The sequence below is a fragment of the Oryx dammah genome, unplaced genomic scaffold (genome assembly GCF_014754425.2).
Source record: "Oryx dammah isolate SB20612 unplaced genomic scaffold, SCBI_Odam_1.1 HiC_scaffold_9, whole genome shotgun sequence".
Taxonomy (NCBI): Eukaryota; Metazoa; Chordata; class Mammalia; order Artiodactyla; family Bovidae; genus Oryx; species Oryx dammah.
The window spans coordinates 18,057,609-18,080,545 of NW_024070193.1; the positions used below are offsets into that span (position 1 = coordinate 18,057,609).

At 36.4% G+C, this 22,937-nt stretch overlaps 1 protein-coding gene across 2 annotated transcripts in view; it reads right to left on the minus strand.

Annotated features, from left to right (window-relative positions):
• CFAP20DC (CFAP20 domain containing) overlaps positions 1-22,476 on the minus strand; it is a 263,974-nt gene extending 241,498 nt beyond the window's left edge. For both annotated transcript variants that reach the window (XM_040246530.1, XM_040246529.1), the window contains exons 1-4: positions 22,080-22,476; positions 19,100-19,189; positions 16,582-16,675; positions 8,489-8,561 (exon numbers count right to left, since the gene is read on the minus strand). In XM_040246530.1, the coding sequence (XP_040102464.1) occupies positions 8,489-8,561; positions 16,582-16,675; positions 19,100-19,189; positions 22,080-22,100 (278 nt within the window). In that variant the 5' untranslated portion in view covers positions 22,101-22,476. The remainder of the gene's footprint in view (positions 1-8,488; positions 8,562-16,581; positions 16,676-19,099; positions 19,190-22,079) is intronic.
• Positions 22,477-22,937: the final 461 nt, after the last annotated feature.

Here is a 22,937-nt window from a genome sequence, read left to right on the forward strand (position 1 = left end):
TGCAAGATCACTAGTCTGTTCCAATAAAAAAGGGCAGACTATTGGTTTTAATTAAAGCTCTTGGGATTTCTGTTATGGGCTTATAGTTTTCATCTATATGCCAAATGTGGTTGGTGTTCCTTAGTTTTAGTCCAAGCTTGAAAATATTTATTTGCATAACTTCTGCTCATATAAACATGCTGAGAAAATTCAGAAGAATTTACGTCTCCTTCCGAATTTCTCTTACCTTTTTCCTTCTTGAAATAGTTACCATCCTGCTAGGAGAGGTGTTTCTAGGAGAAACACACTTTACAGGTGGCAGGGTAAATAAAAGTCTCCAAAGAAAAAGCTGCTTCCCCACCTCTTTTCAGAGATGAGTACCATGGAAATTTCACATGGACTGGAGACATGCCCAACTTGTCGCAAAATGTTTCAGAAGAGAAATTTAAAAATTAAATATCCCTGCATCCATGTCTAAATTTAGAGATATAGAAGTATAAATTAATATTTATTGAACAATTACCACTTGGCACTATCCAGTTTAATTCTCATAATTACTCAATAAATAGGCATAAATATAATCATTGTACAGGTGAGGCTGTAACACATACATGAGTCTAGTAACTTGCCCAGGTCATCAAACTAATACATGGCATAGCCAGTGACTCTCAGGCCCATAATCGGATCCATCACAGGGCCTTTGACTTTTGCCCTGTTAGTGGATAAGGCAATCATTTAACTGTATAGTGCTCTAACAAATGTATGGCCTTTTATGACGATTTTATAGAGGATTTTACAGAGGAATGACACTTCCAAATATTTATATATGTGCAATTTTTTCTTGCTACCATCTTATTTAGCATGCATGCATCAGAATGCATCCAGATTATCTACAGAGCAGTATAAAATAATTTAGGAAATGAAAATGAACCAAACTAAGAACCAAGAGGATAAGAATTCTCAAAGAACATTTATTTAACAGATAAAGACTCTGGCATCTGATTTATATACCTATCACATGTGTTATCTAAAACTTCCATATAAAATCTATTTTAAGGCATGCAAATTTAATATATGATGAAAGTCAGTATGCTAAGTATCTTAAAGTGCTCTCTTTACTAATGCATGTAACAAAATATACTGATTATGCAAGCACATTTAATTGGATATAATTAAAATAATGAGATTTAAATATTGATGATTTTAAAAAGAAAAAGACAGAAGTTGGAATTAGCCATGAGATGCATTCAAAATATTAATGAAACTTACAGTGTCATTACCATTTTAAGATATAATACTAGTAGTTTAAAAAAGAGCAACCACTGGTCATTTTTGACCAGTTCTATACACAGCTTAGAGATATAAGTGACAAAAAAAGATTTCATTGGATAATAGGAGACTTTTTGCTTGGGTAACACCTTTTTTAAACAAATAACTTAAGAGCTATTCAGCAACCACTATTTTCTTCAAAGTAAAGCATCAAAATAACCAAAAAAGATAAGAAAGTAAATGTTCCACAGGAAGAGTTGTGCTTGGTACATGGACACAATCTCAAAAGCTCTCACCAATGTCATTCTGACCTGAAATTATCAAATTTAGGTATTCTTTCAACTCTGGTGGCTTTAAAGTGGTTGAAGAAGACCAGTGACACGTGAAAAGAACAGGCCTGCAGCTGTAAGGCCATATTCACTTTTCTTAAAGTTTCAAAAGACTCTGTATCACTGAAGAAGTGACAGTAGGAGTAAAATTCAATAGGGTATAAGAACCTGAAATTTCTATTACATTTCTTTTCTGAACTCTGTCTAGCTCACTAATAACAATACAGAAAAAGCGATTAAGAGTAATTTTCATTAGATTATCCTGAGGCTAAAGCTCTTTTTTTTTGTAGGATGAGTATGCTTCAATCTTCCATTTTACTGATACAGAAATTGAAAAGGAAGCTTTGAGATGCATTTGAACCTAAATCTCCCAGTATTTCTTAAGGGAAGAAAAAAAAAATCTAGTATCACCGATTATCTCTGGCAATTGTAAAAAGAACATTCACATTACCATTTACTAAAGAGGAAACAGACAGAATTTAAGTGTCTAGCCCTAAAGCATAAAACTAGAGGACAGAGCAAAAGGACAAGACAAAAACTCTGGAATGGGCATCATAAATATTAGGCTGCATTGGATTCTTGGTTAAAAATCATTAAACTCTACTTAGACACAATTTTCAAATTCAGAAAACTGCAATGAAGACATCACAAAAGATCAGCTAAAATTTCTAAGGACTACGGATACTTTTAAGGGTCTTTCTCTCTCTCTTTTTTTAAGGAATCTACTTTATTAGATTCCAAATGAAAGCAGTACTCCAGATAGCTAATGGCTCAACACATGAAAACTTCTGGCAATAATATTCCCTAGGATCTGCAAGCTAAGAATTTCAACTTCTTCAAGATAGCACATGATGCTCCCACCAGCTTTCAAAGTGTTTTCATCCCGAATATTGAAAAAACACTGGTTGAGCTGAGTGAAAATTTAAAAACTAATGTCAATTCACCAGAGGCATTAACAGTACAAAATATCTCTCAGAATCCATCAAGATAATGACAAAATCAGGATAGACAAAGGAATTAATGCAGCTCAACAATATTCAGTAAAATGAATGCAATTCCTGTTCAAAATGCAATATTCCAAAATCATTTAGTGTGACTGGCAGCATCAAATATAGTGAACCAGATTTCTATTTCAAGATGCAGTTGGTTCTCTTTCAATAACTCAGGTTCTTGGTACTCCTCCTGTGCACCAGATGTCTGCCCCCAGGCTCTGAAACATCTAACAACCCTCACAGGGGAGTGCTGGCTTCCCACTGCCATGATGAAATGTATGGAAAAGACCACAGAATGAAAAAATTCCTTAAAAATCTGTTGTTTATGAAATCATTTAACTTCAGGTCAAAGTGAGACACAGGTACACTAAACACTTTGAAAATGAAAACTGCAACTGAGAAATAATCAAGTCCAAATGAGTGGTTTATTTGTAAAAAGCAAGAGAGGATATTTTCTTTTGTGGGTTTATAATGAAAGAGAGAAGTATGTGAGAATTCTGTTAGTTTAATGCTGAATATACTGTGTGTTAACACAGTAAACACACTGTTTACATACAAAATACAACGTACTTCAATAATTTCTCATCAGGTTATGAAGCTCTGAAGCCACCTTATCCACAGATACAGGATTTTTGAATAATATAATTTATGTATGTTAAAGAAAAAAAAGAGGCCTAGTCATGAACCAAAGTAAAGAAACAATAAAAAAGAAATGAAGTTGTTTCTTAGCTCTCATTTTCTGGGAAAAAAGTATAAGAAAGTATCTTATTTTGAGATGTGAAATATTAAGTAAAAAATATCTGAGTAAAATTCTTCCTTTATTTTCAAGTATTTATCTCTTAAAAGGGTAATTACAGAAACAAGAACAGCTGAGAATGAAAGAATCTAAATAAGATATACAAGTCTAAGCACTTTTATCTTGTTCTAAGATTCAAATTAAATATCCCTGCTACATATGTTTGTACGTATAGTGAGAAAGAAAATTTACAAATATGGAGGCATGGTATAGTGCTGCAGAGCACAGGTTCTAGATTTAGACTCTACGTTTGATTTCTGGCTCTAAGGTTATTGGTTTAAGTCAGTAACCTCTGGCAAATTCCTTAACCTTTCCAGACTTCAGTTTCCTCAATGGTAAAATAGAGGCAATATTTATGGCTATTATTCAGGCTTATTTTGAAGATCGAATGAAAACAATTAAAATGCTTAGAACATGCCCAGTATATAATAGTTCAGTTCAGTATATAATAGCTCAGTAGTGTCCAACTCTTTGAGACCCCATGGACTGCAGCATGCCAGGCTTTCCTGTCCATCAACTCCCAGAGCTTGCTGAAATTCATGTCCATCAAGTTGGTGATACCATACAACCATCATATATAACATATGTGCTGGATATATTACATTTATAATATGTAATAAAACATCAGTATATAATAAGTGTTTAATAAATATTAGCCATTATTAATTTATGTTAATTTTCTTATTTAATTCTTTTGACAAACCTGTGAGGAAGGAATTATTACTCTCCTCCCACACCTGAGGCAAGTTTAGGAACTTGCCAAAAGTCCCACTGAGATAAAGCAGAATATGACTCTAGATCTGTCTAGTTCCAAGCCAGTGCTCTTACTTTTACCTAACCCATCACATGTTCCCTATGCCTTGCTCTTGTACCACTGTAACATTACAAAGACGTACTTAAATTGCTTTTTAAATGGTTTCTCACCCTCACTGCAGACTATATGAGGACAGAGACTGGGTCTTCTATACTCATTCCACTCCTGCCCACTCATACATATTTCAGAGCTTTTGGGTAAGACACTCTTTTAGGTGCGAATATCACGGAACTCAAAGACCATCCAAAATGACAGATAATCAAATAAACATACAATTACAAACTGGTATAGTTGTAGTGAAGGAAAATATCAAAGTGCTAGAAAACAACATAAGATTTATTTCTCATTTATTTATATCTCATAAGACTTATTTTTCATATAGCTGACAACAGAGCAGTATGGGATGAGCAAGGAGAAGTGAGAAACCACAGCATATAGGAACTATAAGGATCTTGGAGCTTGTCCTTAGTACAGTGAAGATTCCAGCTGGTTTTTAGAATGATCACTTTAGTTGCAGTATAGAGATTAGATTGGAAAAGGATAAGAAAAGAATCTGGGAAATCCACTCTATGTAACAGTAGATCATGGGAAATGTGATGGTGGCTTGGGACTAGGAGGGTAGTGAAGGTGGGAAGAAGTAAACAGATTCAAGGTAGAGTGACATTCCCATGCCTATCACACTGTATGACAGTTAACAGTAATTCAGTAATTTGTTGACTGACTAATCACAAGGGATTCCTCAAGCAGAGCTGTTGCTGGTTCTAAGGCATCCACTAACTCACAGATGTCTGACCTTCTCCTGAGTAGTATAATCACCCAGTGAACATGAGATACATAGGAAGATGCTGAAGAAATGAGTATTAAATATATACACCATCTGGCAAGACTCTGCTTGTGAAAAACTCTTGATGTGTAAGTATATCTTTGTGAAACAAAATGCCTCTCCCATTTTGACAATGAAAAATTTTAGAAGTCAAATATCTTTCTGCTATGTGACTTTCCAAACTTGTTAGAGATATATATTATTTAAAATGGCCTGGAGCTATGCTGCCAGAAACACAGTAACACTAAGGGTGCTGAAAGAAAGCCCTTTCATTTAAGGAAAATAAAAAGCTGTAGTTCGAAAGACAATCAAAACTCATTACTATACCTTCTTTCTTGTAAAACATGGGCTCTGTCATTACTTTCTAAAATAGCAAAAATATTTTGACTGTCTATAAGCAACAAATTCAAGTGTGGAGTTAATACATTTTCTTATAATCTGGTAATTTCACAGGGTCAGGATAGAGAATGTTTTCCCCATTTTATTTAATAATTCTGACCTTTTGTCCCAGACATTTATTTTGCGAAAACTATAAAACCATCTAGAAAATCCAAATGTTTGTCCACGTGGCTATAAGAACAAGAAACTCTATGATTATAGTCAACCAAATTCAACATCTGACCATTAGTTCTATCACCCATGAAAATATTTTCTCATCCTTCAAGTGCATTAATCACATGGTAACAAAGGGTCAGGCTTATTTATATCAACTGCTCTCTTGCTAGGACTAAGGTAAACCTAAGATACCTACTACTTTCTCTAATTAAAGCCCTAATTATTATTAACTTAGTTAATATATTGCTCAGGCCACAGTGATAAGCTCAAGTGTTTGGGGGCACAAATAAAGCATAATTTTGCTTAGGAAAAGAGTGCTCATGCACAGAAGATTCTCTCCTGAGGTTCAGCCAAGTTTCCTGCACAACTTTGATCAAAAGGCTAACTACCAGCATCCCTACCAGTGCTTCTGAAGAATCTCAATGTATAGGTGGTAGAGATCAGGAGAATAAGAGGGCTGGACTGTATTTCTATGCAAGGAACCTAACAACCTTAAAAATAAAATACAGTATGCTCACTTCTATTTGGTAGGAAACCACTTTCCTCTACACTGAATATAAAGCTTTATATGGTACACTGTACCTTTAGAATGTTTTTAGAGTCTTGAAAATGGTTTTTCTGCAGAACTAGAAAAAGATACATAAGAGCATCAAATTCTGCTTGGTCTTGTTACTATTAGAAGTAGTTTAAAGAATCTTGCTGACCATGGCAGATGATAAGAGAAAATCTTAGAAGTTTACTGAGATTTAAAGTTGAATAAAATAAAAACATAAATTGTTCAATCTATTCTTCATCATTCCAGAAAACAAATCTATGTGTCATTAGCCAAAATTCATATTTTACCAATACATGCATCCATTATTAATATTTTAATTAACATTAAAAAGAAATTAATAACCTCAAATTTATATTAATCTCACTTAATTAAGAAAGCTCTTCCTTCTCCTTGGTCTGCACCAGTGTATCTAGTACAAAATTAACTTCATTAATAGGAAAAGTCACTTATTTCAGCAGGGGAAATAAAAGACTAAAAATAAGACTTTGACCTTGGACAGCTACTAATTACAAGGAAAAACTAGAAAACATATACACTAAATATAATGTATAATTGAGTCCCTAAATAATATTCCATTCTGAGTATAGAAATTAAATGTTATTTTCATTCTCAGAATTATATCAGATAACAGGTAGCTCAACTGAGTAAAATTTGAATATTCTTACTTTTGCTAAACAACTGGTTCATAGCAAGGCTATTTAAAACAAATATATCCCAAGCCATCTATATGTAAACAGAAAAACTGAATATATCTCAACAAAAGTAAGTAACATTAAGATACTCAACATAGAAAATCCTAAAGATGGTACCAGAAAACTACTAGACCTCATCAATAAATTTGGTAAAGCTGCAGGATACAAAAGGAATATACAGAAATCTCTTGCATTCCTATACAGTAACAATGAAAAATCAGAAAGAGAAAATAAGGAAATAAACCCATTTACCACCATATCAAATAGAATAAAATATCTAGGAACAAACCTACCTAAGGAAACAAAAGACCTGTACTGTGAAAACTTAAAACACTGATGAAAACTAAAGATGACACAGATGGAAAGATAGATATACCATGTTTTGGGGTTGTGTGCTGTGCTCTGTAGTGCACATTCTTGGATTGGAAGAATCAATACTGTCAAGATAACCAAACTACCACGACAATCTACAGATTCAATGCAATTTCTATCAACTTATCAATGGAAATTTTTTAACAGAACTAGAACAAAAAATTTAAAATTTGTATGCAAACAAAAAAGACCCCTCATAGCTAAAACAACTCTGAGAAAGAAAAATGGAGCTAGAGGAATCAAAATCCTTGACTTCAGACAATACTTCAAAGCTACAGTTATTAAAACAGTATGGGACTGGCACAAAAACAGAAATATAGATCAATGGAACTGGGTAGAAAGCTCAGAGATAAAGCTATGCATCTATTCTCAATGAATCTATGAAAAAGGCAAGAATATGGAGAAAAGACAGTCTCTTCAATAAGTGGTGCTGGGAAAACTTTACAGCTACATGTGAAAGAATAAAATTAGAACATTCTCTAACACCAGACACAAAAATAAACTCAAAATAGATCAAATACCTAAATGTAAGGCCTGACACTATAACACTCTTAGGAGAAAACACAGAGTAGAACACTCTGACAAAAATCACATCAATATCTTTTTGGATCCACCTGCTAGTATTATAAAAATAAAAACAAAAATAAACAAAGGAGACCTAATTAAACTAAAAGCTTCTACACAGAAAAGGAAACCATAAACAAAATGAAAAGACAACCCAGAGAATGAGAAAAAATGTTTGCAAAGTGACCAGTTATGCAAACAGACCAAAATATGCAAACAGTTCATGCAATTCTATGTCAAAAAAGCCAAACAACTCAATCAAAAACTGGACAGAGATCTAAACAGACATTTTTCCCAAAGAAGACATATGGATGGCCTAAAAGCACATGAAAAGATGCTCAATATGATTAGTTATCAGAGAAATGCAAATCAAAACTACAATGAGATATCACCTCACATCAGTCAGAGTAGCCATTATCAAAAGTCTAGAAACAATAAACAGTGGAGAGGGTGTGGAGAAAAGGGAAACCTCCTACCTTTGCAAATCATAGGCTCTTCATTATTAAATTCAGGATCCTTTGATATTTTCTTAAACAGATGAAATTTGCTTTCTCCCCTTAGGGAAATGCCAGACTACAGTTTATCCAGAAATACTATTAAATTAGTTTAATTACTTCATGTCGACTTGATAAGTCACTGCTCTTTAATGCAAAAACTGCCAGTTGTAATTAATGACTCTTAGCACTGTGTCAATTGATCAAATGTCTAATACACATAAAACATTGAAAGAAGTTCTATATATCTTACAGCAATTCAGTAGAGAAGTCTTGTCCCAGGGGTATATAAATCTGAAGTACAAGAAACCTCTGGATCAGTCCAACTAAAATGAAAGGAGGAAAATATACGTTTGTATGTCTGAATCATTTATATGTACATATAAACAAAACAATCACATGCCATTAATACGCTGAAGCTTTTATCATTTCAATAATATACACAACTGCAAGAGCACTATCCCGAGTTACAATCTCACTACAAAAGAAAAAAAAATGATGAAATCAAATCCAACTCTAACAACAAATGCTGTCTTTTAAAGTCCCATCTGTGGGCTTGGTGAAATCTTTATGAAAATTTATAAAATAACACTTTTTTATTTACTGTTTTTATTAGGTTGCAAGAAAGTGTACACATTCAATACACACATATAAAACTGAACTATAGGTTTTCTCATTAAGGCAGTCATAAAAGCATGTAGCAATTATTCTTACTCACTGACAATTTTAACTGTATTTAACAACAAAAAATAATAGATCAGAAAAACAGTTGATGAGCCATATCTAGTTCATACGGTTTTAAATGTGTCTAAAATGAGATGGATGGAGGAACATATTTTCAGTTAAATACTTTTTGTTAATTTAAAATATATTTAATTTAATGCTCACAAATTAAAAACTTATAGCTTTTATTCCCCATCACCAGCTTCATCTGAATTAAAAATACCTGGAGAAAGACCTATGGCACTTTTGATAACTGAAGTCTACAACTGCTTCAAAAATATGGGGAGGGAGGTAGGAGGGGGGTTCAGGATTGGGGACACATGTACACCCATGGCGGATTCATGTTGATGTATGGCAAAACCAATACAGTATTTCAACTGATTTTGTATTACCTCTTCAGACCTATTCACTCAATTCTTTTCCTCTCAGCTTTTGAACTTTCACTTGATATCTCAATTATGATGCTTTTAAAGAATGTTTTAGTATCACTTCCTCCTGAAACATGACTTCCATAAATTTGTTTTTTCCCTAATATGGAATGTTGCTTAGGAAGTGGAGATGTCTTGATACAATTGTGAACCTCTCCTACAAATCTAATAGTGCAAGCCAATACATGGAGAAAACACTTGAAGAAAGGTAACTGGTCTAACATGAATGCTGTTTTCTATTCATTCCAACTTAGTAGACTTAACATATTTAAGTATTTTAAAGTAACAATTTATATTTGGATAGTCTATATAAAAACATTCTGGTTTAGAATTCTTATGTTAAATTTTTTACAACATTCCATTAAATAGTTCCTATATTTTACTTCAAATCTAGTTTCTAAGCAATAAACATATTTGACCAAATGTGCTTAATATTTTAAAAATCAAACATACAAGGATAAACTGTACTTAAAATACTAAGCTGCAAAGAGTCATCAGTAGAGGTTAACAGTCTCTGATCTTAGAACATTCTCTAGGAATCAGGTTCTACCACATTTATGGGAACAGCCAACAAGACAACTAGAGCTCTGGACCACAAAACCAAAATGAAATACCCAAATGAGGCCAACTTAAATAAAAGACCGTTTATCAATCTCTCTCATGTATCTTCCATTGATTGGCCCTACAGTATTTTTTCCATTGCAGAAAGGCCCCATAAAGAGAGCTGAGAGAGCACTGGGATAAATGAAATCTCTTTACAAAAGGTCCTAATTTATGTCACAGATCTCACTGAATCAGCAACTGTTCTCTTCAAACACAAAGAGCTACACACATAGGGCATTTTTGTATGAACATTTTTAGAAATGAAAGATGCTTGCCCTCAAAAAAAGAGAAAGTATTGTAATTCAACTCTCTCACATATAGAAGCCCTAGTTTCCAAAAGGCTTCACTTCTAAGATTAAAAGAAGTATGACAATACCATACGGTAATGATCTGACAAAGAAAAAAGTACTCTAATAACATTTGACAGACACTGATCCTGTGTGTCAGAAATGCTAAATAAACTCTATAGCAACATTTTTTCTTCCAGTGGGCGAGTAAATTTAAACTGACTCTTTGGCCAAGTAAATTTAAACTGACTCTTCATGTCTACATTATATTTAAAATCACTCTAAGCAATGCTGGAACTATTGTTAAGTCAGAAAATGCCCATCAAGTACATAAAATTCATAAAAATTCACTCTTTTTTACTGAAATATGCAGGTTTCTGCAGCTTTATAATATGTTCTCTGCCCGGAACAAAAGCTACCTCTATTTTTAAGAGGTCAGATCCTTTCTTCTTTTGAATAGTGGTTTTAGAGTTGTTCCATTACAGCAAATCACAGTTGTATACCTCAACATACACTTTGCAAGTGTTCCGCTGTCCAAAGTGTTGGGACCAAACACAGTACAGTAACCTTTTGTAACTTGGTAACAGTAACCTGAAGGCACTTCCTGATGCTACTGGAGTCCTGACACAGCAGGACTCTAAAATGCACCTTAGCTGCTGAAGCACAGAAAACAGGAAACAATTATGGCTTCATAATGGGTTATTCCACACCCCTTGCGCACATCAGAAAACCTGTTTGGGCCTTTTTACTTTTCGTATGTAAAACTGGGTTGATAATTTAGGTTTACCCCTCACAGAATCATTTGTGTAAATCAAATGAGATCTATCATTCAATAAAGATTTATTGAGCATCTACTATGAGAAAGACTCAGTGTTAAAGCTTTCATAGTGAATAGGACAGACATGCTCTCTGCTCTCTTGGAACTTACATACTAGGTTTCATGAAGGAGAAGGTCACATTGCTATGAAAGCCTATATAATCCTGAGTCATTGGGAGAAAGAGGATGATGAGTGAAGGTTTTCTTGTAGAAGTAACAGTGGAGTTCAATTAGGGATAACAGCAGAGATTGACTGGGCAAGGAAGATAGGGGTGGAGGAGAGGAAAAAATATCAAATAGGGAATACTCACAAGCTGGAATCAAGATTGCCGGGAGAAATACCAATAACCTCAGATATGCAGATGACACCACCCTTATGGCAGAAAGTAAAGAGGAACTAAAAAGCCTCTTGATGAAAGTGAAAGAGAGTGAAAAAGTTGGCTTAAAGCTCACCATTCAGAAAACGAAGATCATGGCATCTGGTCCCATCACTTCATGGGAAATAGATGGGGAAACAATGGAAATAGTATCAGACTTTATTTTGGGGGGCTCCAAAATCACTGCAGATGGTGACTGCAGCCATGAAATTAAAAGATGCTTACTCCTTGGAAGGAAAGCTATGATCAACCTAGCTGGCATATTCAAAAGCAGAGACATTACTTTGCCGACTAAGGTCCGTCTAGTCAAGGCTATGGTTCTTCCAGTAGTCATGTATGGATGTGAGAGTTGGACTGTGAAGAAGGCTGAGCACCGGAGAATTGATGCGTTTGAACTGTGGTGTTGGAGAAGACTCTTGAGAGTCCCTTGGACTGCAAGGAGATCCAACCAGTCCATTCTGAAGGAGATCAGCCCTGGGATTTCTTTGGAAGGAATGATGCTAAAGCTGAAACTCCAGTACTTTGGCCACCTCATGCGAAGAGTTGACTCATTGGAAAAGACTTTGATGCTGGGAGGGGTTGGGGGCAGGAGGAGAAGGGGATAACAGAGGATGAGATGGCTGGATGGCATCACTGACTTGATGGACATGAATCTGAGTGAACTCCGGAAGTTGGTGATGGACAGGGAGGCTTGGCGTGCTGTGATTCATGGGGTCGCAAAGAGTCGGATACGACTGAGTGACTGAACTGAACTGACAGTAGATTAGATGAACTTAAAGGCCTAAAGGACTGACAGGAGAGACAGAGGGGAAAGGGAGTAGGGGATATGTCTGGCAAACAGTCAGGGACGTGGGGCCAGAAGCCCCGTGAAAGATACAGATCATCCTGAAATCAACAGGAAGCCACTCATCCATTCATTCAACAAAGATCTACTGAATGTTTACTATGTGCCAGGCACTGTTCTAGGTGAACAAAGTGGACTAAGTTTCTGTGTTGGTAGGTCTTAGTTTCTGGTGATGGTGGAAAAAAACAATAAAAGAACATACTAAACAGCAAGTTCAAGGTGATAATTATTGTAGGAAAATGGACAGCAGGGTACAGGAGATCAAGAATGCAGAAGGGATACAAAGCACAGGTTGTAATTTAAGTATGGGCAAGCATGGTCCTCACTGAGAAGATGACACTTTATTTGGTGAAGGCCTGAAGAAGGGGAGAGAGTGAGCCATGTAGCTACTTGGAAAAAGAAAGCCCTAGGCAGAGGGTATAGCTTGTGCACAAGTGCTAAGGTACCAGACTGTGGCTGAAAACAGCAAGGAGACCTGTATGATGGAAGAGAGTGAACAAGGCAAAGTAACAGGAGGTAAGATCAGAGTTAAGAGAACATCCGATACTACAGCACCCTATAGATGTTTGGGTTTTACCCAGAGAGAGATGGGGCATTTTCAGCAGAAGAGTGCTTGATTTAAAAGTATCAGTCTGGCTGCTAAATTGACAATGGACTGTGGGGAGGCAAGTCAGAAACAGAGACTAATTAGAAGGCTACTGCAATACTACAGGAGAAGGCAATGGCACCCCACTCCAGTACTCTTGCCTGGAAAATCCCATGGACAGAGGAGCCTGGTAGGCTGCAGTCCATGGGGTCGCTGAGAGTTGGACATGACTCAGTGACTTCACTTTCACTTTTCACTTTCATGCATTGGAGAAGGAAATGGCAATCCACTCCAGTGTTCTTGCCTGGAGAATCCCAGGGACGGCAGAGCCTGATGGGCTCCCGACTATGGGGTCGCACAGAGTCGGACACGACTGAAGCAACTTAGCAGCAATACTGCAAGATAATGGTGGGTGGCAGCAGGGAAAGTAGCAAGAGGCAGTCAGACTCTAAAACTAATTTAAAGATAGAGCCAACAAGATTTTCTTGATGGTTAAATGAAAAGAAGGAAAAAATTAAGATGATTTAAGATTTTTTTGGGCTGAGCAACTGAAAGACAACTTGCTAACAACTGAGATGGGGCAGTCTGCAGGAGGAACAAAAATTTCCAAGGTAAAGCTATCCATATAGAAATGTCAACAAAGCAATTGAATATACAAATCTGGAGTTTGGGACACAAGTCAGTGATAAGAATGCAAGCTGGTACACAGCAGAGATGAAATTTAAAGCCATCAGACTAGTCTGAAACTAAAGAACTAAATGTAGTTTAGTGTCAAGAAGGTCAAAGACTAAGTCCAGAGGCATTGCCACATTAAGCTGGGTTGGAGAGAAGAGGAAGAACCATGAAAGGAGACAGAAGAAAGACCAGTGAAGTAGGAAAAAGAAAAACAAACAAAAATCCAGGAGTATGGGCATCCTGGAAGATGAGTGGAGAAAGTACAATATATATTCAAGTAGAGGATGTCAATTTTTGTGAATGCTGCTGCTAAGCTGAACAAGACGAGAGCTGAGAACTGGCCACTGGATTCAAGAAGAGAAAGAGCACTAGAAACTTTGACAAGAGCGCTGTCAATAGAGTGGTAAAGTCAAAGTCACTGAAGGGTTTTAGAAAGAGGAAATCGTAAGAAGTTTATTTCAAAGAATTACAGAAAGTTAGGGCAGGGGTAGCCTGAGGGGAACCTCATAAAGATGACCTCATCCACCAGAGCAGCTGAAACTTAGATCAACACACAGCTTCAGGGATGCCGATCCCGAGACACACACCATTTGCTTAAGATGTCACAGGCAGAGAAAAGTATGGTTTCAAATATAAGCCTCAAATAGAAAGTCCCCAGGGAGACCATCCAAATGACAGCTATTTACATGTAATAGAGTTTCTTTTCATATGGGCATCTCTGTATATATATGATACACTAAGTTAGGGGTACAAAGTAGACGATGCAAGAGTTCTGTCATGGAGAAATACACAATCTGATAATCACACCTTCCTTTATTTGATAATATACAGTTTACAAAAAAACACTTTGACATATTCAGAGATGCTCAAATATAATTCAGAATATTACTATTTAAAATTAAAATTTTAAAATACTGAATTTCACTACTAAAATTCCTTCATAGGTACTTAATACAGTAGGAAATACATATGAAGTGTCTAATGTCAAGTTGGCAAAAATAAAGTGAGTTTTTACTCTTAAAGTAGGAATACAAAATGGTAATTGAACTTAATTTAGAATCCTTAACTTAAAAGTCAATTCTTTACTCAGAGCATGCCATTAAATTTAAATTTAACCATAACAACTTCACAGAGGTCATTTTATAGAAGTGAAAATAATTATAAGTTGCTATTATCAAAAATTCCAAATAATTAGTCTTCAAGGCATTAGTACAGGGCAGACTATATAAACTGCTTCATTTGTTACAGGGCTGTACATGCTACAGAAAAGATTAAATTTTAATTGCAGGACACTGTACAAGAAATACATTAAAAGATTTTTCTTTCTTCGAGTTAAAACAATCATCTTTCCATTTTTAAAAAGCAATTGTAACACATTAAATTTGTTTTATTTCTTAAAAAAAAAAAAACATAGATAAAAGTAGGCAACGGGAGCTTGTCTTTAATCACTGAGCCTTTGTTAGAGGAGAAATCTTTCTTAGGGCCACCTGAGAAAGGTTACTAGAAGTGATTTGATTTTGTTAATAACATCATCACGGGCATAGATGCTGAAGGCATCACATGGATGTAGAGGCCAACAATAATAAATAAAAAAGAACTAAAATTGGTTTAGAGCAAAGTCATGTTCCTGAATATCAGATGTGTTCATTTTACAGTCAATAGTCTTAAAAAAGACAGTCCACGTTTCCTGTTAAAAATAACTGACATTTTCAGACATGTTTCCATGGCTTATCTCAGTTCACCTTATTTACCAGTACAGATTTATGGAGAAATTAAAAAAAAAATCTCTGCTATTAAAAAATGCAAACTATGAGGAAATCATGGTTTTAAAATGGTAATCAACTAATAACAATTATTTTAACAATGACTATCCCTTCTCTTTGAAGTTTTTTAAATTTTATTCAGAAAGATACCATTTTAAAATAAATCATCTTCCAACTATAATTTCTATGGCTTGATTTATGTCTTAGAAATCTAAAATATGCATGTAGCAGCTTGAAATAGTAGATAAAACACAGAGTCTATAAAGGTTTAGAAAACAGGATTAAAATGAGAAAATCAGATACCAAGACTAGGTCTTTTCATAGTTCATGGTACACAACAGGTATTCAATAAATGTTCTTAATGAAAGAAGAAGTAAATAATGAATGTAAAAAATAACTGATTACCTATGTTGGTTAAAACACAATAGATGAATATAGGACAAGGTTAATGAAAATATGGTTGATCATTTTGATAATTTATATTTCTTAAATCACATCAGGGTATGCAGAGCCTAATTTTGTGGCAAAGCATTGAATTTTAACCCCAGTTTGGCCAACAGTTAGGCTTCTGATCATAAATTTAGGTGATTGCTCAGGGTTCCTTCTGCTCTAAACCACTATTCCTAATTCCCAGAACAGATAAGAATTGAAATCTATTTTGGCGTTTTTTGTTAAATCACATACTCATATCTTTACTTATTAGATATGAATATTTCTAAAGGTATATAAGTTGAAATATTACTAAGTAAGCCTTATATAGCACTATTTTCCCTCAAAAATCAATTCACTATAAGAACTCATGAGTTTATTTCAAAGTATAGCCTTAACAACCTGAGCTCTTGATGAGGAATCAACCTTAATGTGTTCATCTATTAAAGACTTATTGTCAGGATTAAAAGAATTTAAAAAAATGAAATGCTTAGGAAGTCACTGGCACACAGTAAGTGCTTAATAAACATCATTACTATTCTAATGAAATAATCTTATACATATTTTGTAATTTAGAAGGTTAAATAATATTCTAAATCTTCTTTAAAACAGAAGTATATTTCTAATAAACAATGAAGCAGAATCTTTTTTCAAAAGCCTGGTATAAAGTTACTCTTTAAATTAAAAAAAAAAATCTTATTACTATACATCAACAGATGCCAGTAAAAGCCAAACTTACACGTCTGTTTATGAGACTTAAAAGTTCTACTTTAAGCATCAAATGTTAAGCTTCAATGTTAAAAATCTTACTTACGGATTTGCTTATTCTCCTTTGGTAACTGTATTTTATTTGTTTGGCTGCTGCCTTCCAGTACAAACACAAAACTTTTAACTTCTTTATCAAATTCCTACAGAACAAAATTGAACACAGTGGTAATTGTGTGTTTTATTTGACTTTTATTATAAAATTGAAGTAGCAAGCCCATACAAAAAGCCCACACTCAAATGACTTAAAAATAGTCCCAGGTCTTAATGATGCCGCTAAGACTTACTGGGAATTGGAATACAGAAGCCACACTTAGCTACTTGGCAAATTCTCTTCTATATCCAGACACTCTTCCTCCAAATAATAAGTTTTCCAATGTCAGGGATTCCCAAGTTACTAATTTAGAGTTTCCAGAGTCCAGGTATCCTTCCCCTCTATAATCAATGTATTTCTGTCTAATAGCACAGGCTGAACATTGCTCTCTGTTAACAGTACAATAAACCATCTAAATTATGTTGTATCTAGTCTGGAAGTTCCTTGGTTTCAAGCCATGGCTCATATAGAACTAATCAGTGCCTTATTTTACCGGTCTTCTAACATGAAGTTCCATACATCATTTACTTAAAATCAGTACAAATTAAAGTGTTACAACCAAGGAAGTTTATCTAAAAAACAAACATAAACAACACACACCTGGAAATGAAAAACTTATTATACACGAGAATCCAATTTCTATCAAAGCATTAATGCAAATGGTTATTATTATTTTTTAATCTTGAAGCAAATTTCCGATCTTTAAATACAAAGACCCCTTTTCCACAAAGAAACCTTCATATATCCTCTTCCTTTTGGTACATGTTTTAAAAATACACTGTAACCAATGGTTGCTAAGGATTAAGTAACATTTAAATAAATTTGTATTGTATTTATCACAGTAACATCTCTCATGTATTTGCAATGAACATAGAGTATATTATTTATTTCATCTGCACACATATTGGGCATATACTAAAACCTTTTAACAGTTTATCAAAATCTTCAACATGACCATAAACCCTTCTGTAGTCCAGCCCCTGCCCAGTTTTTCTAACTTCATCTCTTGCTTCACACTCTCCTCCACTCTGTATCCTAGCCTCTAGCCTTCCAGCAGTTTCTTAAAAATTCTAAGTTCTCTCCAAAGCAAGGACTTTATACCTGCTTTTATCATTGTCTAAAATTATCTCTCCACCAGCTCCATCTGGTGCCTAGTTAGCTAGAGATCAAATATTATTTCCTCAGGGGACCCTTTCCTGACCTCTCTGCTCTATACCCTCACAGCACCAATTTACTTTCATTCATAGTAAAAGCTATAAAATTTTGAGCAAGTCACTTAACCTTATCATGTGTACTTTATGAAATACAAAGTTATTGTACAGACTATATAACATGTAATGTGCTCAATCCTATGGTTGGCAAACAGTAAGCACTCAATTAATAGTAGTTTAAAAAACTATCCATAGTTTAAAGTCTCTAGAAAGGTATTTTTCTTTCAACTGTACAAGAAAGAAGAGAAAGAGAAAAAGACAGGGAAGGATATGGATTTTTAGGTCTGGTGGTCAAGAGGCTGAGGTAGTTCCTACCTGATGTTATTGGTTTTCCCTGTGAAATGAGGGGTGAAGTCTTCTGGTAAATGAGTGAGGAGGGCCTGTCTTGGGGGTGGGTTGGGGGTGGGGGTAAGGAATTTATGGCTGGAAACCTGAAAGATACTAGAGAAAGAATCATTTTAGAGACCAGGAGAACAAGATTAGGTTCTTGAGCTGTTCATACTTAATCCACAGCATTAACAACCTGAAAGACTATATTTTCTCCAAAGGTATTGTGAAGCCCACATGCAGACACAGGAAAGAGATGTGATCAGGAATTCAGAAATGGTTGGCATTTGCTAGACAGGCATGATGAAAGGAGAAGGAACAGGGCATTCAAGGTCTTGACTGGGAAGTGACTGAAATTTTGGACCATGGATTCTGGGCTGGAGAGAAAAAGGAAGTGAAGACAGACTAAGTGAGTGAGTAAGTAAGTAAGTAAATCAATCTAAACACTGAGAAAAAAGTAGAATGGTCAATGGCCTAATAGTCACAATTAGGTTGAAGAACAAATAGAGTGGGAGTAACTAGGCAAGCAACATTAAGAATGGAAGACTTAAGGTCTCAGGAATTTCAGAGGCCATGCAGTTTCAGTGAGAAGGTACAAAGTGTGACAGAGAGAAACAGTGCTGAAGTAGAGTGGAGGAGGTCATGAGAGAGGAAGTCAAGAATATGAGAAGCCCAGGGTTTGAAGATTTTCCTCACAGATACTGAAGTCGCCTAAAACAATAGCAGGACTTGACACGTAGAGAAGGGCTATGAGCTGTGTGCCAAAGTCTTCAATGAGGAGGGGTATCTCAAAGGGCTGCAGCCAGTAGTCATGAAAGGGTTTTGAAGTCAATGAACAGATAAACCAGTTCTGAAACCTTACCAAGTCCTTTTTGTTATAATCTTTAGTCTCATTTCTTTCCCGGATTTAGCTGGCTTTAATTTCTAACACTTACTTTCCAAATCACAGATGGACTGCCGAGGATCTTCCATTTTGCTCCAGGATTTTTACCCTGGGCACTAAAGATTTCAACAAATGCACCTCCCTAGGGTGAAAAAAAAATTTTTTTAATTGCAGTGAAAGACAATGCTAAGAAGGAGGAAATAATATCTACCACGTAGTCTATAACCACTATTCTGGGAATCTGTCAGTGAAGTAGATCTGAGAGGAAACATTATCCTTGTTATTATTCCTTTATATCTTGGGTGTATCTAAGCAACAACTGTTCTGATTCAAGTCACCTCAAGTTAATAGTTTAAGAAATTTTTTTTGAAAGCAAACATTAAATAATCTCAAGCTATACAAACTTTACAATCTCTCAGTGTAAGATTCATTTACTTAATGTATATAGTTCATGCTCACAAAATATTTTATTCAACACACACTAAAGGGTCAAAACTCAACTTTCAGGCAAGGCCAATCAAACTGGATAATCATCTCTGGCTACAAGCTTTTTAGTCACACTAACCTGAGTTCCAATACCAGTCCTTTCATTTATTAACTGACCTTGGAGATACTTAACCTCTTGATTCTCCTTCTGTAAAATGGGTTGTCAGATTACACAGGACAGTAAACATAAACCACCACATTCAGTACCTTGCATAGAGCTCATTAGTACCAATAATGATTATTCAAAAAAAAAGGCAAATTGAATAGTACTGGGTCAATTAAAAAAAGCTTCAACTTGGAGAGGGAGGGATTCTTATTTTAAGAATTCCTATACGATTTTTTAAATATATTTGACACAATTTGGTGATCTACAAAATATGTACAAAAAAAGAGAATTGTTTCTATAGACATGCTAAATGTTCCCTATTGTAATCCTGAGAACATGGAGGGACATACTCACATAAAATCACGAAACACATTACTGAATGTCCATAAGCTTTAATTATAAAAGAGAGGCATTATAGATGATTGTCTCTAAGGAAGAGTTTACTGAAAGAAACTGAAAACCTGAGCGTAAATATGATTTCTTTTATGGCCTGTTAATTTATAAGCAGCAGATAAGCAACTGTCTGATTTTCATAAAGTGTACAGCTTTTAATTTTTCTCAAATACAAAGATATTTTTGCTTCTGTGTTTTAACATACAATCACTTGAAGCTGAGACATTTAATGTCTTCTTGAGCGAGTGTTATGTGCAAACTGAGGAAAAGAATTACTATAGCTTCTGAAGTCAGGGTATATTTCACTATGAATTTTAAATTTGAGGAAGTTTTTTTTTTTTTAAGAGAAAAATCCATACACCTGAAGAGACGGAAAAATATACCTCCCCTGTGCCCATTCCTTTCTGCTATCACCTGTTTCCCACAGTGGACACAGTCTTTTATATAACAATATATATTTTACTTATGTTAAGGGAAAGAAACTCTCTAAAATTGTTCTAACACATTTAATGACATCAAATGTAAAAGAAGACAACTGTGGAACATTCTGAAGAGACTCGTAAGAAGGCAGGTAGTATATGGTGAAGAGCAAACAAAGCGTGGGGACTTCCTTGACAGTCCAGGAGTCTCCGCTTCCAACGCAGGGGGCACCAGTTCCACCTCAGGTTGAGAAACGAAGCTGTCCCGCAGCAACTACTGAGCCTGCGCACTAGAGAGCCTGGACACTACGAAAATCATACATTTGCTTATAAATTAACAGGCTATAAAAGAAAACCGTATTTACGCTCAGGTTTTCAGTTTTTTTCAGTGAATTTCCTTAGAGACAATCATCTATAATGCCTCTCTTTTATAATTAAAGCTTATGGGCATTCAGTAATGTGTTTCGTGATTTTATGTGAGTATGTCCCTCCATGGTCTCAGGATCACAGTAGAGAACATTTAGCATGACTATAGAAATAATTCTTTTTTGTACATACAGATCTCCAAATTGTATTAAATATATAAAAATCTTATAGGAATTCTTAAAGTAAGAGTCACTCCAAGTTCAACCTTTTTTAATTAACCCAGTACTATTCAATTTGTCCTTTTTTGGAATAATAATTACTGGTACTAATGAGCTCTATGTTCACCCAGCGCAGCCAAAACATAAAATCAACGAAGAGGTGATCAGCAGAGGACTGTTCCAGCACAGGGACAAATTTGTTCGTAACAGCAGTACTAAGATGGCAGCCACAAGGAAAGTGTAACCTCAGGTACAGGTAGGAGGGCAGGAGACTGGAGCCAAGGAAGAGCAGGGAGATGCCCAGTGAGGTGAAGAAAGCTGGAGAGCTTTGAAAACTATTCCGGGTAGGCACGGTGACTGAAGAGCCAGAAGCAGTTTCCCTGTGTGTTATCTGGACCACCTGCATCTGAATCAACTGCGAAAAGGTTCTATGAAGGGAAATTAACTATTCCATCGACAGAGATTCTGAGTCACTCTATTTGAGGGTGAGGATCAGGAAATTCGTATTTTTGCACGTACTCCAAATAATCTTAATGTACCGCATGTTTGAGAATCTCTAACCCCCAGTTTGGGGCGGGGGGTAGAAAATAGCACATGGCCAAAGTGCTTATGCTCTTTCTGGGCTTAACCCGTTCATGCATTCACTCATTTACTCTCTTCTAAATAGCGTCCGAGTTACCAGAGTGCCTGAAAATGGTAAAACTCAAGATTGGTGGGTCCTGTCCTCAAGTTTCTGGTCCAGGAGGTCTGGTTGAGGGTTTAAGACTGCATTTCAGTCACAAACACAGGCATCCCTACACCTTGAGAAGCACGGAACTGTTGAGTGAACAAAAATCAAATCATATCCCCACACAGCTGCTTTTTTCTTTTCGGTGAGGGAGGAGGGTCAAGAGCACTTACCCAGTAATTCCTTCTTACCTCTAAAAAGACAGTATTATTTGGGGATGTGCGGTAGGGAGTGGGGTGGCTGAGAGATGTCAACAGAACGTGAGCTACCTCACCCGAGAGGAGAACTAGACAGAATGGACAGCCGTTTCGGGTTACCTGGTACTCATTTTTGAACATTCCCGCAGGGGGCCCAGGGCTTGAGGGGCACGGAGTTCAGGGCTTCCAGAAAAACAGCTCGACACAGACGGCTGGAAGTCGGCGGGAGGGCGTGAAGCTCGGGGCCCGACGGCCAAGGAAGGGCTTCGTGCTCCGTCGCGACTCCCAGGCTCTTCTCAGCCCTTAGTCAGCTCCACCTCAGACCCGCGACCCGAACCATCACGGCCCAGCCGCCAGGGTGCCCGGGTCTGTGAGGGCACTCCTGCCTGGGGGCGCTCCCAGCGGTAGCCGGGGATGAAGTGTGTGCGTAATCTACGTGACGGGACGCACAGACGCCGAGCCTCGGACAACCGCCCGCCCGCTAGCCCGGGAAAGGCGGGCGCGTTCCCGCCGCCGTCCCGCCCCCGAATCCTCTCGGAAAAGGGCGGGGGCGAGAAGGACGGACCTTCCGACCGCGCCCATTGGTTCCCAGTAGGCGCCAGCGCGTGGCGCTGTCTGAGCGTCACGCCGAGGGACACGTGAGACTACGCAATGACGTAGGCGTTGCCCAGGCAACCGAGGGTCTCCCGCGGAAAGGGTGGAACGTCTAACCTGATACTCTCACTCTGGTCAGGTAGTAGCTTGTGTCTACAAAGATAAGTGAAAACTTAACCTGACTTAACAACTACCACAAATACTGGACTTTTCTAGAAAACATGTCTCATCGACTTGGTCTCTCGTCGTTGTGAACACTGACTGGTGATAGGTTGCTGAAGTAAAGTCCATGACTCATGGAACCAGGTTTCTAAACGTGGCTTCAGTCAGTTCTAGGGTCGCCAGACCCTTTCATTGCTTCAAAAGGTCCAAGGAGGTAAGAGT